The following is a 19,465-nucleotide window of genomic DNA, read 5'->3' as shown; positions in this document are numbered from 1 at the left end:
TTAAGTATTTTCGTCGTAAGCTGCTCCAGTTTGAGTGAAGTAAGACAGTGTCGAATTTAGGTATGTTCCACTGTAAGCTTGTATATATCGCTGACCAAGTTGTGTTCCGACTGACGCTTCGTTTACATGAGCTGTACATTACTCCACTTTAAATTTCACATATGTTGAAGATTAACAGCTTTTCCATTACACAGCAAAAACTAGCTGGATATATCTAGATAACGCAGAGCTTCAGGACTTCATAGTTTCCTGGCTCCTCTTGCCACACGCTTGCGAGGAATTTGTCAGTCTATCGCGACCGGAAAGTAAAACAAAATAATTGCTAGTTTGAGTTTCGCTTGAATTGTAAACATGTTTCATGATGTTTCATCAAGGCTTAATAACTTTACGTCCGTAGATACTGCTCAGTTTTATTCGTGTAAAAATCCAGTAAATTCTCTGTTTTCGATGAATGAGAGCGCCCACCGATGCGTGTTTTGTACAGTCAGTAAACATGACAAATTGTACTTCCGCCGCACTTTCGTGTGAAAGCGTACATCGAACTCAAACAATAGCTCTATAGTTTTTAAATATGTTTAAGATTGATAAATGTTTGACACCATATTAAAAGCTAAGCTGAAAATATGTGAATAAAGCAGAAACAATCAGCGAAGTTACGATGACGCTTTCTTTAATCAACTTGGAATAACGATTTCGATTTACATGATCGAGTTATCAAAACTCCTTGTCTATTTTCATTTTCGCAGTGTAAAACTTCACTATGCTTATGTTAAAGAAACACACATGATGTAAGTAGCCTTTTTGCATTCGTGAAATTTGTTGCAGCATCTCAGCACAAAAGATAACGAAAGAAATCTTTGTCAAGATTTGTTGACAAATGAAAACACCGACTCGGACTTGAAAGTGCACGAGCAGCATACACTGTGCAAATGAGCTAATTGTACGCGTCAGACTTTCCTTTCAAAAACTTTTGCAAACTCACCAAACAAGCAGAGACAATAAGAAACCATCAAAACAGGTTTTGGTTATGATTAAAAATTGTCTGAGAAACTCACAAATTAACTCGATACCAGAGTAGAGAGTTTTCTTGCTATATTTTTAAGCATACGCGTAAGCTTACGACTAGCGTGAGCAGATCTTATTATTCATTCCCAGCGCGAGATTGAAGTCTTGTTTTCAACCCTGAAAAACCCACCTTTTCCGTTAGCTCAGAGCATAAAACTACATATAAGCGCCCTGGTTCGTATTCCCTGCCTTATTCCCTGCCATCGCTGTGAAAAATACGCAAGAGAATCTCTCAACTCTCACCATTTGATCACGCAACGTGACAACATCCACGCGAAAGCCCCTGACATGTGCGTGAATCCGCGCGGATATATGACGTCAGGATGGCGCAATTTGTTCTAAAAATAGAAAAATTGTCCCATATCATGGGTGCGCGCGAATCCCGAGACTTACGTTCTCCGTCCCCGATTATGGCTCCTGATTTTTCTCAATCGTGTACTTGTACCAGCTGACTTCACGCCAACATCTCCACTTTGGACAGCATTTAAGAGAATTTCCTGTGACTTGGGGTATTCAAAGACTAATAATATGTCGTGACGCAATCAGCCTAAAAGATCACAACATTTTAACATCTGTCATGTAACACTGGATAATTTGTCCAGTGGGTCTGGTGCAAAATAAGGTTATTCAGATAAAGACTGGTAAAAGCACAGAAAACATGAGTTAAGTGTCAGAACTTTGGTTGATTACACGGAACGGAACAACGAAACAAAAACTTTTAAGATGTGCTTGTTTGAAAGTCAATCTTGTTTTGTAAAAGAGCAGGAATTGTTGGCATTAATACTATAAATCACAACCTCAAAAGAGAGCAACCCATTTTAAGTAAAGTCTTCAAAAATTATTTTGTCTTCCCGAGTGCAATCACACGAAATTGATCTTTCTTACCATATTTCAACAAGCTTTTTGGTCTATTTTAGGGTATCATAATACAACCTTAACCGGACACTAAAAATTTCCGGACATTCCAACCGGAATATTTTGTTCGAATGGAAAGCACCCAAAGATTATCCAAGATGAAATCAGTTGCTATATCTACATGGGGCATGCGCAAATTACCTAACACGAAGACTTTAAATTTGCATTCGGCCACGTTTCCTGCTTTGTCTGAAGCCAAGTACCGGATGCTGTGTTCCCCAGCATGAAATAAGTCCCCTGGTTGTTTCCCATAATGTGTTATGTTGGGGATGAAGCCAGAGTTGTCTGTAGCTGAAGGATGAGACCACGTGACTAGCGTGGACGTGGAACCCCTGTCAGCGGTGGCTACAATATTTGACGGACAGTTTGAGATAACTGGTGCTGAGACATCTAAATGATAAAGAGATATCGCTTAGCAAAGACAATAAGAAAATACATATAAAGATGTCATACACATGCAGTGGCAGCTTGGCGATTAAAAACTGTTAAATATAAATGTGATAATAACGAGAGTGACAAAGCCCAATCAGCATCATAAAGAACTATTACATAAAGGTCGTAGCATCATCGTCATCGTCACCATCATCATTATAATCCTAATCATCAACAACGGCAGGAAAAAACAAAAACAAAAACAAAAACAAAAAAACAAGAACAAGATATAGTTGCTTCCATTTTGTCAAAGTAAAAACACCAAAATGTTATGTTCATTCACGTCCAATAAACTAATTTTCACTTGTTTTAAAATTATTGGGAAAACAACTTCCAAGGTCGTTTTCGCAGTCAGGACTTTTTTTAAAATTCAGTTTGGGCACTTATATTCCTTTAATGCAACGATTCGTAAGTTAAAATTCTACGGATTCGCATGGAAAACATGAAGAGCATTTTTAAGGCCTATTGAAAATAGGTGTTGCCATATCGCAAATTGATCAACTTACCATTGCACCATGGATTTCCTAATGGCGCCCATGTCTTCTGCTGATTACAAGTCTTCACCCCAGGTCCATGGTGTTGATAACCGTTTTTGCATGTGAACCAGCACTCTGATGCGTAATAAATGACAGCACTTGCATTGGTGCAGAACGGAGGGCTAATGTCCAGTCCTTCCGATTTTATTGTCAAAGGGGAACAGGTGATAGCTACAAGTCAAAGAACAAAAAACCCCTTTTTTCAGCCCATTGCAATTGTTACGAGACAAAGCGTGGTATGTCAAAGAAGGCGCATGTTCGCTGGTTCGTAAATCTTAAGGTTGCTCTGTGCTTGTTTGTTTGTTTGTTTGTTTTATATTGGTATCGCTTTGGTGTTTTTCTACCTCTGGTTTGTAAATTACCGGACAAATTACAGTCATACTTTGCTGCTGGTTGAGGCTTTAAAAATCACTGACAGATTTCCATCTTTAAGAGGACAGCATTAAAGAAATTCGTAGCTTGCAGCTTCTCTTGGTAGAGAAGGAAGTTAAAGATATATAGCTAAGATATCATGGAAAAATTACCAAAAGATGGATATATGTCAAGGTAACTAGGAGTCGCTTTTCTTACTTTTCAATCGATGAATACTCTTTATTACCTTGACACTGTAGCTCGGTTCCACTCCACTGTCTAGTCTCCAGACAAGTTCTTTTTTGTGATCCTACTAGAGTCTCATATCCTACCAGGCAGCTGAAGAAGCAGGAAGTACCGTAGTTAGAGCTCAAGCCACTGCACCCATATCCGGACTGTATTGCATAGTCTGGAGTATGCAGTGAGGGACACTGGATGACTGAAACGAATAATAAAAAATAAAATTACACATTTCCGAGTCTTCTTCTTTTCACTTTTAAGCTCGTGAATACGAGTTTGTAGTGGTTACTAGAAATCACTCGCTCAATAACTCCGCCGATTAAACGACTGCAAAGTCATCGGCGGTTATAATGTTCAAATACGCTTTGGATAACTTTAGCACTACATTTCTTCAACACTTCAAGTCTTTAAAATTTTGGATGTTTTTCTGCCTCTAAATGCATTTCTTCGCTTTATCTTGAGCGATAATCGATTCTACAAGTTTCGTTAACATTTATTTCACTCGGTCGTCTATCGCTGCGAATTTATGCTTTATCTTATGCTTTAACAAATAAAGATCGTAATTATTGTTACAAAAACTGAACAGGATTTATTAATTGCCATTGCTGTTATTGACATTTCTTCACAGTTTTGTTTGTTGAAGTAATTCGGTTTCGGAAAAGGCTTGCTGGTGAGTTTTTTAAAGGTTTAATATTGTTTCAGGTAAATGATTAGTATTTTATGGGAGATCAAAATAACTCAATGCAAACGACCGCTCTTGGTTGATAATAAAATTTCAAATGGTCCACCTCCAGAATGAAGACGTGAACAAATACCCAACTATTGCCTGGAAGGGCTGGGGTGGACACTGCTGGAAATACGCCCCCGAGCGAAAGCTCACTCCAAGATGGCGGAACTGATAAGATTTTATGTAAAAACATGCTAGTTTTTGAACACGGCAAGGTGGTTTGCCCCATCTACTGAATCAAGCTCCAAGGCGTTTTGTCCACTGAATGACATGCTCATTTCATTTGTGACGGATTCTTATCCAAATGTGTTTTTGGGACTTTAGCAAACAACTACTGCATAAACCGAACTTATCGCATAGAGACCAAAGACAAAATTATGTACATAATCAGTAACCGATAATCAGTAACCGATAGTCAGGAGCTCCTGACATAATTTCATTCACCTTTTGTACTCACGAGTTTTGCTCATAGACTGTTTTGATCTAATGTAATAATAATCCAATAGGTTGGACCTTGCTCAATGAAAAGTTCCATAGGAGGTTCATAATACAGGCACCAGTTGAAAGTGCCAGTTCGATAATTGTCACATGCCACGAGTTTTCCAAAAATACTTCCCTATCAAAATGTGTTTACATATTTCGACCCAGTTACGCCAAATCAGAGTGCGATTATGAATTATTTATTTTATGAAGGATTTTCACGATAATGGAAAATATGTTTACATTTGCCTAGCAGGCACGTTTCTGCAATAAAAATAAATTATAATAGCTACTAACCCTCACAGGAAGTTGCATTTCCTGTCCAATATACTACATTTGTGCCTGCTTTCTTGGCACACTTTCTCTCGGCAGATCCCTTCAAATCATAGCCCTTGGAACACGCGAAGCGGCAGACACTTCCATATATATTTCCACAGGCGGAATTCTCTATCTTCCCGTTTGCAGGTGAAAAGAGAGCGGAGCATCTAAAAACTATCAATTTTTATAAAGAAAGTTGACGTTTAAACATTAGCACTTGGCTAGGGAATCAGGTTCGGGGTGAACACTTTTGGTGGTTAAACCCTTAATTACACATGCTACAGTCTACATCAAAACTGGGCAACGCTAAGAGGGGGCTTTCTAAACCATTCAAATACGGACAATGGTGACCCAAGATTAGAATTTAACTGAAGTGTTCATTTTTCTTTCATAACTGCTTGCGCTTTGTGTAGTTCAGGCTTTAGATCACCCACACTCAAAACTGAAACACGTTTGAATCAGTTTGAATCAGCTCAAATAATTAGTTTTTAGTAAGAACCTTTAAGTTGAGTTTTAAAAGATCCTGCGTGTATAATAGGCCCTTTGCAGCTAAGCCATCACGTGACCTACTTTTCATAAAATTATGGGCTATAACTTAACTAATGCCAGAAATGGAAAAAAGCATGTCGAAAATATCAAAATGGCCAAGTTTGAGGCCCCCATCATCAGAGAATGAGATTTTATGATGATCTGAATTTTTGAAAGAATAAGAAGATTTGTATGGGAAAATGTTGCTGGAGAGCAAGGTCTTGCTCTCTAGCAACATTTTCTATACGAATCCTCTAAATTTTCCGAAAATTCAAACTATGGTATAAACTTACTCGTTTTTTCCTGGGGCCTCAAACTTGGCCTCTATAGTATTTTCGATGCGCTCTTTCCATTTCTGGCATTCTTTAAGTTATAGCCCATAATACAAATTTTTTCTAGGAAAAATTTGGTCACGTGACCCTAGCTGCAAAGGGCCTATTGTACCCCAGAAATAAATTGTCCTTCTTACCTTGAACTGTAATTTTGAAGGAGCATTGTTTTATGTTTCCCGATGGATCTTTAGCAGTGTAGATCACGGTATGATCTCCTTCAGAAAATATATGTGGGGGTGTCACTGCAGGGAACACAGTTAAATTTGCTTGATGATTGTCGGTGACTTTAACTGGCGCCCAGGTCACCACCGCTGAGGTTTTCCCTTTCTCTGCAACAGCACTTCTTGAGGCTGGACAGGTTTCACCAAATGAAGGTGCTTCCACGTCTTAAGGAGAAAGAAAAAAAAAATACGTAAGTTAGCAAGTTGGCGACTTTAGTGAGCAACAAAGTTAATGAGTTAGTTATTTCGTCACCCATTCACGCAATAACTCGGTTACCCAGTCAATCTATTAGTCAGTTATTCAGTACATGTACTCTGTCACCCATTTGCTCCGTTGGTCGCTGAATAGACCTTTTTCGCTTCGGCGGCTTGTTTTCCCATTACAGACTACGTGGTATCCTCTAGAAAATTGTTCTTCTAACCATCTAAAAATTATATAATAATATACACGCGGCTATTTGAAAATATGAAAGGAAGAAGTCTCAAGAGTATCATCACATGATCTGGAATGGGGCAACAAACCGCCCAGTCGGAAAAGGTCTAATGCTCTGGTGCTCGGTTAACTAGTCTCCAGCATTCAGTCTGTTCATACTACCGTTCGCTCATCTAGAGACTACTCAATATAGATGTACAGTGCCTATATGAATTTCAAAGTTAATTGGAGGATCATTTCCAGTTATCTGTCCCTTTTTGAGGAAGGCGCCATCAAAGACCCTAAAAATACCGAGCTGGGGTTTTGTGATATTTAGTTCCAGTAATTACCCTACGAAAGGATTACTGGTAGTCTACGACTTGTAGATTAATAGCAAATTATGTGAAGCCATCGCACACAACTTTCCCAAAACGTGAAAATATTATTATTTTTGCAATTACCAGATTTGTTATCCCACGGAAACTGGAGCGAGTTGAGCCCCGAGTTACAAGCGGGGCAGGGGAGGTGACAGAGATAGAACCCCTCTCCTGGGTTTTCGTTCTAAGAAGGCTTATGTAAACTATTTGACCTATGTAAACTATAGCCCTCGGCATATTCTAAAAGATGGCACTTGTGTTTTTGGCGAGTCTGCTTCACAAAATATGACATGATGTCATCAAGTCCGCCATCTCGGAATTCCCTTTTTTCTCAGATTGGGAGAGAATAAAGTAAATTAATGAGAAATTATTCAAAACTAATACTATACTGGTTTTGCAATGGTTTTAAAGAAATTTAGACAAAGCCGTAGAATACTGTCAAAAATGACGAAATGTTGCTTGACCTGCGTGTCAAAATGCACTTGCTATGGAATGTCAAAATCTTGGTGTGGGTGGGATGAATGAACAGCCACTGAATTTTTTAACATCACAGAGTACATCGTCTTGTTAAAACTCTGAAAATCCCTCGCACGAGGAGTTTGTTCGGACAGGAATCTTTTAAATTTTGTGAAAATTGAGCACGTTGCATTTCTGTTGTAATTCTCTGGGCCCAAGTATGTGGGTGGTTGAGTAAGTGTATAGAGTATGCCTTTCGTGGCCATATGATAACTTTGTAAAACTCACCTTTACAGTGGAAGATACCCTGTCTCCATTGCCCGTTGTCACAAATATTCCAGCAAGAACCAACTCGAGCGTAGCCTGAGCTACATTCATAGAAGCAATTTTGACCATGCAGGGGTTTTATTTTACAAATCTCAGGAGTGATTTGTCCATTGTCTGGTGCCTTTAGGGATGGACATGCACGTACTGAAATTAGAAAAAATCAGCAGAATAGGAGTTAAAACTATTGTGATCCGTATTTAAATATCGCGAGATTCCATCATCATGCTCTTTTTGCTTTATTTATTCACTACAAAACACATCCTAACCACATAAATAAATCCCTGACCTCGACAATTTGCGGTTGCTTTAGGGCTCCAGCTGCCATTAACGTCACAAAGAGAGCTTGTGTTTCCGACTATTTCAAAGCCACGATTGCACGTGACCACGCACTGAGTCCCATGAGGAACCTGCGATTTACCACGACAAGGGGTCGAGATCTGTCCGTTGCTTGGAGACGGCCAGTCACTTGTGTCACAGGTGATTCCTTCAATTGACATACATATAGGTCGACAAAATTAGTCACGTATTTCCATCTCACTGAACACAAGGTTTGTAGATCTGAAGTCACTTGGCTAGCAGGATAACCTCTTGACATTTTTTTTTTTTTGGTAAAAGAAAGAAGAAAAAGATAGAAATTGTCATGCTATGAAAGAACCCCTTGAGCTATGCCTTGAAATAAATGTTGCATTGTATTAATAATGTATTTGATTAGTGTGTATTAGTATGTTAGTATTAGTATGTGTTAGTATTTTGATATGTAAAGTTTTACATCTTTCCTCTTTCGAGTAGCCTTGAAAAATTAAGAAAATGTTTAATGTTCTTTTTGGGCCATCTTGACATCTTATTTGCAAGCTTTCGCACGTAACCGCTACTGAAACGAATCAATTCCCGATGCTCTTAACACATGATACAGGCCTCGTTATCATCAGTGACGCTTCTGGAGATAAAGGGGTAAAGAAAACCGACACCTTAAACAAATTGGTTACTGTAAGAAGAATGTGAAACGCGAGCAAGCAAAAAACCAATAGCACCTCTTATAGCCATGAGCTAAAAAAGTAAAAAAAAAAAAAAAAGAAAAAAAAAACTTTTATTTACAGGTAGCTGGCTCTCGCAAAGCACTATCCGGTTTGATATACATGGTTCATCCGATTAATTGAGTAAACCAGTGTCATATATATGTATATATATATAGTTAAGTGTAAGATGAGGCGTCATGAAGCAAACTTCTAACTGTTCCGGCTTTGTGTAATCTATTATTTCAGGTTGTATAGCATTACGTAATTATATTTACATTTTTCTGATCTTATATATATACATGCAAATCTGTTAACTTACTAGGATTTTTAACGTTTTATTTTTTAACTTGTAAATATTGTTCCAATCTGAAGAAGGCCGAAGGCCGAAACGTCGCATTAAAAGCCGGAACAGTTAGAAGTTTGCTTCATGACGCCTCATCTTACACTTAACTAAAATTCACATTGAAGCACGGTATCTTTTGATCCTTCTACTGGAAGTCACCGTTTGGAAAACCATATTATTCTGCCTATATATATATATATATATATATATATATATATATATATATATATAGTTTCAAAACCACGTTTCACAACATGATAAGGTGTCCCAAAATAGGTACTCTGTCTGCAGCATACCGTGAAAAGGTTGCTGAAGATTTACAGTACCTCTCAAGAAAAGGTTCTCATTGTGACTAAGACCGGTTTAAACTTTTGTGAGAAATTGGGTCAGTCAAAAAAAGAGGCTAGAGAAAAAAGAAACGTGTAACAAGTGGAATCTGGCTAATTGAGGTGTTCTTTTGTTTGTTATGTAGCGCTATAGTTTCAACCGAGCTTGGGAGGTGTGGATGAAAAGATATTGACCTCGTCATAGGTGCAAACTTCATGCATTGCATTAGATTTGTACTTACAACCTTCTCGGTCAAAATTTTCCCATAGAGACCCCTCGTTCAGTTAAGGGGAACTAGTTCAGACAGCAGATGTTCAGCCCGAAAGTTTATACTTACTGACGCATCTTTTCCAATTTTGTGGCGATGTTTGATACCCAGGATAGCAACTGCACGTGAATGAACCGAGCGTATTATGGCATAGATGTTCGCACTGTGCCAAACCAAGAGAACACTCAGGGCAATCCTGTTTTTGGCTACGACTTCCACTGCATCTGGATCCACCGTGGGCTGGTGGGGGATTGGTGCAGTAGCGGTATCTTGTTTGATAACCACCTTGACAGCCAACACTACCCCAGCTCTGCCATGATGACCAACGGCCATGAATTGGTGCTAAAAAAATATCATCTGCCTGTTACTGAATAGTTATCTCGGCATGCAAGGTTCATAGAAAAAGACCATTACGTATATGTCATTCACGCCGTTCTCTCTAACCGTGAGCTACTCAGACCACTGTACTTTGTAAATTTTATTTCGCCAGGTACTATGATCGTCGTCATAACTGCAACTTTCCTATTATTATTATTATAATTATTATTATCATAATAGTAATAATAATTATCATTGTTATTATTATTATTATTACTGCTATTATCATTATTGTTATTATTATTGTTATTATTATTATTATTATTATTATTATTAATCACGCGGCCTAGGGCAAGCGCGGTTCTCAAAATGAGGCTCACTTCTTGCTGCTACACCGTGCTAACGATACCCAACCAGGTCGAAGCAGCTGTCCACCCGTCAAGCTTCTCTCCTTTATTGTTGTTTCTATTTTTGGCTGCTTAGTTCTTTTACAGTTCCTACGTACACTAGCAGCATTTTTCGTTTGTGGTCTCTACATGAATCATTGTATTTAGTGGCCTCTTTAGATCCGATATGCTGCTCATGTTTAACATGGTATGGCAATGTACTTTCAGCGAGAAAGTTTTTGTCTCTCCGCACTCTCCTTTCGCGACCACGACACCATCTTCTGTATTTTGCATATTGTCCGTGATCACGCGTTTAGACATTGGCCAATCCGCAAACATTTGGATTGAGTTTCACCTGAGGTCATTATCATGTGCATTTAGTAGACGATCGGCCAACCAACCGGCTGCTTTACTTCTTGCTGCTACACCTTGCTGACGAGACTCAACCAGGTCGAAGCAGCTGTCCGCGGTTGTAATTCTTGACTTTCAGTTTGGACTCTATCATGTCGTTGTCCCGTTAAGCTTGCTACGTAGTCGATCAGGCTTGCTACATTGTTATGTTTCTATTTTTAGCTGATTAGATCTTTTACAGATCCTACGTACACCGGCAGTAGTTTTGTTTGCGGTCTCTTGCATCATTGCGCAGGATGCGTGAGGTAGACCGCGTCATCATTTCGGTCTAATTTGGGAGCACGTGGTCTTTGTGCTTGTTTCCAGTGGAAGTATGTTGAAATCACGTCGGGCCAAAGGAACAAATATTTGTTTTATCCATAAATTTTCTTCAAAAGCTCGTATTACCTCCAAAATGCACCAAGAACATGCTCGATAGATGCCCTAACCAACGCTTTCCTACATCGCCTACTTGGTGAGAATCTAAACTTGCAAATCTCGTAGTCATTTTTCCAGGCAAACTATAGTTGTATGCTGAGTGGGATTTTGAGCTCGCAAATCTCGCCGATATTTCTCATAGAGAGACCCACCGAGAACATTGCTTTCCTCAATCGCCGGCAAGCGTTCGCTAAGTGGGAATTTAAACTTGCAAATCTTACAGAATTTTTGGTTCACCGTAACGCACCGCAACTGATATTTTTCACGGCCAGCCATCGCGAAGCCCAGCAAGTTAAAAATTTATACCGAAGGAGGGCAGCCATAAATTTGCTTTCCCTTTGTTGTTGGAACTCATCAGTTGAGTGGTAATTTAGATCGCAAATCTTACAGATATTTCTTCGGTGCGACCCATCGCAAAGTCAGGCGAATTTGCCGAAGGAGAAAAATAGCCATAAATTTGCTTGAAAACTCCCACCGCTTCCAGGTTTCTCATCGCTGCACGTAAAAAACACTGAAAAACAGTGAAACCAAAACTCCCTGAAATCGCTTTACTTCGACTTTACTCTTAAACACGACCTAAACCTCTACAGCAACATGGAAAAAACGTACACAAACGAAGCCAGAGAAGGTGTTTTTAGTGTATGTCTTTTCTGCAGTGAAAAATTGGGAGCTGCATGAAAATTTGAAATGCGACACGAGTGGGGCATTTCTATGTCAATTTGACACAACAGTAATAAGGTCGACAATGCTTATACTACTATACTACTACATAAATTTTAACGCGAACCACATTATGTTATCTTTTTGGTGAAGAAAATACAACTGCAAAACTGAATGTTAGCGTTTCCGTTCGTGTTTATTGTTGCGCGGATATTGCTATTCGAAGTTGATAGCATTAGTACATCGACCAAAGCATCCCGCGTGAAAGTTGTTGTACTTCAACTGAGAGCGCTTTTATGCATAAATAAAATTTAAAAGGCTGGTTTTTGAGCTCCTTCGGTTGTACTTTTATGATGAACTGGGTGTAAAGGGACGGTGAAATGTGTTAGAGAATAACAAAAACTGCCGTTGTAGTAAGTTGGTTTTCAAGTGCTGCGTCACAAATTTTGAGGTGCTCTTCCATTAGCACGATTATTTTTTGATGAAGTAAAAATACAAATTCAAAAAATCCAAACGACCTTACCGTGTAGATACTGTAATAGAGCTTTTAACGTTGCCGTTCCTAAATTTTGGAACTCACTTCCAGCCAGTCTAAGATCTATTTCATCCCTCATAGTTTTAAAAATAACAGTAAGACTACTCTTGAATGAGACTTTTAGTAAAGCTTACTTAATTTAGGGCAATGGTTAAACTGGGTGTGTCTTTGTTTCATTGAATATTTTTTCAGTCTTTAATAATGATATAGTCATTTTAAGAAGTTGCAGTTTTGATCTTAAGTGAGTCTAAACCTTACTGGTACAATTTAAGTTGCACTCTTGTTTTGATGATATTGTAATTTTAGGTAGCAGTAGTTTTTATTTTAATCACAAACATTTAATTTAATCACAAAGATTTAATTTAATCACAAACATTGAACAATCAGTCATCGGAGTACCTGAAAGGCCTATTTAAACCCTTCAGCACGGACTATGGACTTAGAAATAGTGAAAACAAATTGGCTCTGCCTAAGCCCCGTACCGATTTTTTGAAACGTAGTTTCTACTACAGTAGAGCGCATTTGTGGAATAAGCCTTCCATCTAACGTCAGAGCCATTGGATCTTTTATTAATTTTACAGATGGGATAAATCGCCAATTGTCCTTCTCGTACTCTCACACGGCAAACATATAAATCAGTTTTTGTAAAGGGGCATTGGGCGTCGGAAATGAGTGCTATATAGATTCATATGTTGTATTGTACTGTATTTTACAAAACAGTCCCAAGAAAATACGCGCGCTGATTGGTTAAAAATCGTGTTTCTATAACTCGATGGAAACACAGCACTAGTACGAGCTGTTGACGTAACGATAGCGCAATAATCAAAGTTAGCGAGCTGTTTTCCTTTTTTTTTTTTTTGTCGCAGTGTTTTCTAAAAGAAATGGAAAACACGTTCTCCGTGTTTCTATCGAGTTATAGAAACACTCGTGAAAGTTTGGGAGAACTCGAAAAAGCTGTGGAAACACTCGCATACGGTTCGTTTTCCCACAGCATTTCTCGTTCTCCAAACATCCACTCGTGTTTCTATACCTCGATAGAAACACGGTACATGTTTTCTATTTCTTAATTATATTGCACAGTGACCATGATTCTGACAACTGAGAACAGATTTTCGACGGAAAGCGTTGTTTAAACTTCTTTAACTTCCTTTGAATATCAAGCAATTGCAATAAACAATATACTAAAGCAAACGTGTTTTAACCATCGGCGAAAAAGGTAAACGTGCATTGTCCAAAAAAAAAGACATTTCACTTTTAGATCAGATCGTTGTTATCATAAATCGTGCTGTAGGTGTTGTAACTTTTTCAAATTACGATCTTAGTACTAATGAATTAATGCAGATGGTAAACTGGGTTAAACTGGACTGCTAACGCCTTGTTGATAAAGCAATAATAATGCATAAGACTGTAAATAATATGGTTCCGGACTATCTTAGTTCGCACTTTGTCTTCCATTCCGATACCTTAACATATAACCTAATTATTTTAAAACAAGACTGTACATGTCCTACAGCGGAGCTGTACTGTGGAATAGTCTGCCCTTGGATATTCCTCAGTCACCCTCTCTTAATGAATTTAATTAACAAATTGACGTCAGTTTTTTATGCGTCTATCCTCTTATTGATGTTAAATATTGCGTCATAACATTGTCAAAGTGGTTGTGGAACCACAAGCCGCGGGCGAGTGATTCCGCAGTAAGCTTTGACAACGTTATGACGAAATTTATTATCAATAAGAGGACAGACGCATAAAAAACTGACGTCAATTTGTTTTTTTTACGACAACAAGACACCAAAATGGCCAAATGCCGGAAATAAATGAAGGGAAAGGAGGCCGTAAACTTGCCGTAAACAAAAATAAGTGAATTTTATTCAAAATGACATGAACATTGTCATTAGCTTTTCTCGCTTTTTGACTGACTACTTAAAATAGTCCATAAAATCTCATTGGTTAAAACGTTGACAGTTTGACAGCTGAAAGTTAAACTTGAAAGCTTGCATAAATTAACATTTTATCTGTCTGTACTCTTATTCATGATAAAAATGAGCTAATCAGCGCGAGAGAAATTATTGTAAAAATCTAAGTTGAAGACTTATGATTTTGATAGACTTAAAATCTGCTAAAAAAAAAAAAAAATCAACAACAACCACAACATATAAATGGCTAGTAAGCAAAAAGTTTCTCACTGCCAACATTTTTATTAAGTGCTGGTTGCAAATCACGAATCAATCTTTCTTTAATTTTACAATGCACATCAGATCGTCCGGTGGCTAAAATGTCAAAGAGATCCTATTTTATCCTGTTGCCTGTCAGCGTCATATGGTCTGCCATGGCAGAAGAGTGGTTAGTACTCGTCAGCGCTTTAAAATGCTCCGTTTTACCGTCATGCAACCGACGCTTTGTTTATCCAATGTGAAAGGCGTTGCAATCCCAACAGCCAGCTTTGTACACAACCTTCGACATAAGGGAACGGCTGAGTCGGTCCTTATAGGGGAAAAAATACTTAATTCAACTAGTGTTTCGGAAAATAATTTTAAGACTAAAACAACCATAGAACCTGTGGATACATGATTTGAGCTGTTATGTGACAATTTTACTTTGAATTCCTACATAAGGTAAAGCTATGAAAATTTCTTTTTTCGGGACATGAGTGATGGGGTCTTTAGGTTTGTTGTGTTTGTTCACAACATCGTTCATGTTGTAGTTAATAATACCACGGGGCTACCCACTGCGTGACAAAAGCTTCTTGAGATCGTCCAAAGCACACTGTAACAGACTGGGTGACGAACAGATGCGAAGACACCGATATGTTGAGATGCGGATTAGGTTAACTTTGTACTTCCGAGGTGTAAAAGAATCCCATTGAGTGTAGAGTCCAGTGAAAGTTTTCTTTCGGTGAAGTCCAAAAGGGCATTGGCTATTTTAGTCTTAAAATTATTTTCCGTAACACTAGTCGAATTAAGTCTTTTTTTCCCTTATAACGACAGACTTAGTCGTTCCCTTATGTCGAAGGTTGTGTACAAGGCTGGCTGTTGGGATTGCAACGCCTTTTACATTGGAAAAACAAAGCGTCGGTTGTATGACAGGAAAACGGAGCATTTTAAAGCGCTGACGAGTACTATACTAACCACGCTTCTGCCGTGCCCGAGCATATGACCCTGAAAAGCCACAGGATAAAATGGGATCACTTTGACATTTTAGCCACCGGACGATCTGATGTGCATTGTAAAATTAAAGAAACATTATTGATTCGTGATTTGCAACCAGCACTTAATGAACTTAACGTAATGTTTTTTGTTGTTGTTTTTCTTTTTGTTGTTGTTTTTTTGTTGTTGTTTTGTGTTTTGTTTTTTGTTTGTTTGTTTTTTTCCCAGCAGACTTTAAGTCTGTTTATTTTCATTTACATCCATTGGCATTTCTTTCCTTATTAGGTACCGGTTTACCTTATTAGGTATTAGTCTTCTCGTTTAAATTTATTGTAGTGCAGCTACCATTTCTATACTTCTGATGATGCATGTAGGAGCATACGAAACGTTAAGTTCTTAAATCAAGGTTTTTACAGCATGCGTTGTTTTGTCATGTTTGTGACCGCAGTTTGTTTTCTATTTTTAATTTAATATTGTTTAGTCCTAAAGGAAATGCCTGGTAAAAATAAATATTTTACCTTTCTCCTACCTACCATAAGTCATAGTATGGCAATACTTAAAGCATTTAAAAACTTTTCCAAAGTATAAAAGAATACTCACAAGGTCCCCATCTTCTACGGCTGCTGCAACCTGATGATGTTGGTTTTGAAAAATAGGTTAAAAATAGTTTCTCAAAACAGTTTAAAAACAGGTTTAAATAGTGTCCTGTTTGTTAAGGGCTCTTGGACGTACAAGCTAACTCACTCCCCACCGCGGTAAAAGGGGTAATGGTGGGCGGGGGGGGGGGGGGAGGGGGGGTTGAACCCCCTTGGGTTTTCTTTCTCTTAAGTCATAGCAAAATAAATTTATAATGATTAGATAGCCCTTTGCAGTTGCCATGGCAACGTCAAAAATGATAGACACACAAATGAAATATCAAAATTTCCGGAAGAGATGAATGAACAGCTACTAAAAGTTTCAGCCCCTCAGAGTAAATCGTCTTTTCAAACATTTGAAAAAACCTTATTTCGTGAGGTGGCACCACTCTCCTCCCCCAACCCTCCTGTACGTCCGAGGGTTAGGTGGCACCACGATCTTCGTAAGTTTAAAAAACAGATGACACAACATATTGATACACATGTTTGGAATTGGAGATCGATCAACTAACGAAAAAAAAGTTATAAACAACATACTAAAGCACACATGTTTTAACCATCAACAAAAGAGGTAAATGTGCGCTGTCTAAAATGAGACATTTCACTTTAAAATCAAATCAGTTGTTGTTATCAAAAGCCTTAGTATGGCAATACTTGTTGCATTTAAAAACTTTACCAAAGTATATATATATATATATATATAAAATACTCACAATATGAACGTCTTCTACTGCTGCTGTACCTTTGTGGTGGTGGTGGTGGTGGTGGTTTTGGTGGTGGTGGTGAGCGCCTTCTTCTTCTACGTCTCCGCCGCCACCACGCATCTACATCATCTTGAATGATAATAAATGCAACCACCAATACCAGGAGACCTAACTTAGCGAAAGAGACCATGCTGCTGGATAGGCACTCTAAGCTAGATGAAGGGACATAAACCAATCAGCATTATTTAAAAGTATTCAGTTAGCCGTGTACTTCTTTAATATTCTTCCCTGCAAACAAAGCCGAGTACCCTACGTCGATGTTACCTTTTGCTTCGAGATGACGAAATTAACGACGAGGCGACGAAACTAATGACGTCAAACTGTTATTATCAAGTGACCAGTTTTTCATGTAGCGCAAGTTAATTTCACGCTATCTACTAAAGACAAAGTCAATTATAAGTATGACTTGTTTTTAAGAATAACTGGTGATGCGCAGATTTTATCTCTTGTAATTCAAACGCAGTGACTCTATAAAGACGAACTGCTTCTTTCCAACTTACTTGCGAAATGGTTGTTCCCCTAAAATGTCAAAATATACAGCAGGAGAGGTAAATTATCTTATAGGTACGAATTCAAAGTAAACATCTCCAAAAACTGTTCAATTTATGTAATGGATAAAAGAAAACAAACAAACAAACAAAAAACAAACAAACCTACAAGCAAAAGGTAATGTACGTACTTCCACACACATCTTAGAAAAATGTATTATCTTTTTAAACTTTTTCCAACCACCTACTTTGATTTACTAGCCTAAAAAGTGCTTCCGTTATATAAAATCTTACACTGATTGGGCTTTGCTACAAGACGACTTTGACAAGCTGGTTGATTGGAGTGACAACTGGAAGCTGGCCTTCAATATTGACAAATATTCTCTCTGCACAGTAACAAGGAAGCGCAACACTCATAATTTGTAACTACAAATTGGGAGGGAAGATTCTTAGCAGAGTAGGAGCCTAACGCGATCTTTGGGTACTTATGTGACATACAGCTAGCTTTAGTGATTACACCCACGCCCAGGTGAGCAAAGCTAACAAAATGGTGGCTTTCATTCGTCGCACTACAATTTCTCATCGACTAGTCCGGTCTGTTTTAACCCTTTGAGCCCCAATTACGCATATATGCGTAATTAATAGCCGTGCTCTTTGTACCACTTGTAATGTCATCAATTTAAATGTCATCAGATATTCTTGATAAGCAGATAGTAGTACTAGCCTAGGCCTTTCCGTACAATGGTCAGGTTTAGATATCGACGACATTCCGACGTCGCAAATCGAAAAACAACGTTTTAAGTCCAAATTTTGACTTATGCGCATGCCCGGAATTGAAATATTGCTCAATTTTGTACCTAATTCTCGCAAAATATCTCCTTTTAGTACAAAAAGCTTTCTTAGCAAAACGTAGGCCTATTTAGCGTCATGGCAACTCAAAAACCTGACTAAATGGTTAAAAACGGTATTTTTTGACGAAAGTTTGGTATTCAAAGGGTTAAACTCGACGATCTACGATTCATGCCTTTCGTTTTGTATGGTATTCCATAACGAGCCAGACGTTCTTAGCAACCAAAAAACAGACCTGGGATCCCGTGGAGATGTAGAACTTTTAGTCCCACATCTCCACGGGATATCCAGTGGCTTACAACATTCCAGTGTAATCATATCCCCGTCGGTGATCGTTTATGTTCCACAAAACGCGTCAAGTTTTGCACGAATGTGTCATAATCCTAAAGTGTGAAATTATATTTACTGTAAGACAATTCCATCGTGTCAGAAAGATACAAAACATTTTATTAGTCGGCGATTCGGGAAATCGCGCGACTGACGTGAAGAATTTGGATTAAAAGAAAAAATAACGTTGAAACAATGTGTTTTCTAGGTTGGGGCGCAAACGCCAGTTTAAAACTTAGACTTTTTGATACATTTCTTACTCTTGTAAAGCTACGGAGCACGTATAGAAGAAACGTTTTCGCTAATCGCAGTTATCACTGTTATTCAGTAGGCGAAGTGACTATGCCCAGCAGCCCAGAAATGTCCGAGAGTCAGAAATGTTCTCAGATTTTCCGCGGAAAGCCTAATTGAAACCTGTTTACGGTATTCTCTGTATACATGTTTGTTGCTTAGCGATTCCAAAAATAATCTGAATTTTCTAGTATTCGAATTCGAAGATCATGTGCACCGACACTTTGAAAATCAGTTAATGTTATGGGCAGTCAGGAAATTATCTCAAAAATTATGTCAAAACTCTCAAGAGCGATAGAAATCTCGAGTACATGATGTAGTTCTTTACGAAAAATGCCGAGCGATTCTGGAAACAACACGACGGAAAAATCACTATCACGATTTTGTTACATATCCCGAAGCGCTCAGCAACTGTATTGGACTTCAGCCTGGATGAACCAGAAAGGATATGCAACATGTTCCTATAATGTCACGCACAACGGAAAAATAACTGTGGCGATTTTGTTACATATCCCGGAGCGCTCAGCAACTGTATTGCATGGACTTCAGCCTGGATGAACCAGAAAG

General features: G+C 38.3%; 1 protein-coding gene across 2 annotated transcripts in view; it reads right to left on the bottom strand.

Annotated features, from left to right (window-relative positions):
- The window catches only part of LOC110060092 (uncharacterized), a 49,198-nt gene that overhangs the window by 26,352 nt on the left and 3,381 nt on the right, over positions 1-19,465 (bottom strand). For both annotated transcript variants that reach the window (XM_089280637.1, XM_089280638.1), the window contains 10 exons: positions 16,893-17,095; positions 16,145-16,174; positions 9,741-10,013; positions 8,004-8,201; positions 7,679-7,861; positions 6,062-6,310; positions 5,044-5,238; positions 3,547-3,738; positions 2,919-3,119; positions 2,122-2,370 (listed from right to left, as the gene is read on the bottom strand). In XM_089280637.1, the coding sequence (XP_089136763.1) occupies positions 2,122-2,370; positions 2,919-3,119; positions 3,547-3,738; positions 5,044-5,238; positions 6,062-6,310; positions 7,679-7,861; positions 8,004-8,201; positions 9,741-10,013; positions 16,145-16,174; positions 16,893-17,095 (1,973 nt within the window). The remainder of the gene's footprint in view (positions 1-2,121; positions 2,371-2,918; positions 3,120-3,546; positions 3,739-5,043; positions 5,239-6,061; positions 6,311-7,678; positions 7,862-8,003; positions 8,202-9,740; positions 10,014-16,144; positions 16,175-16,892; positions 17,096-19,465) is intronic.

The sequence above is a fragment of the Orbicella faveolata genome, unplaced genomic scaffold, assembly GCF_042242905.1.
Source record: "Orbicella faveolata isolate gen_17 unplaced genomic scaffold, um_ofav_v1 contig_48, whole genome shotgun sequence".
Classification (NCBI taxonomy): domain Eukaryota; kingdom Metazoa; phylum Cnidaria; class Anthozoa; order Scleractinia; family Merulinidae; genus Orbicella; species Orbicella faveolata.
The sequence above is the reverse complement of the archived record's forward strand: the minus strand, read 5'-3'. Positions and strand labels throughout refer to the sequence as shown.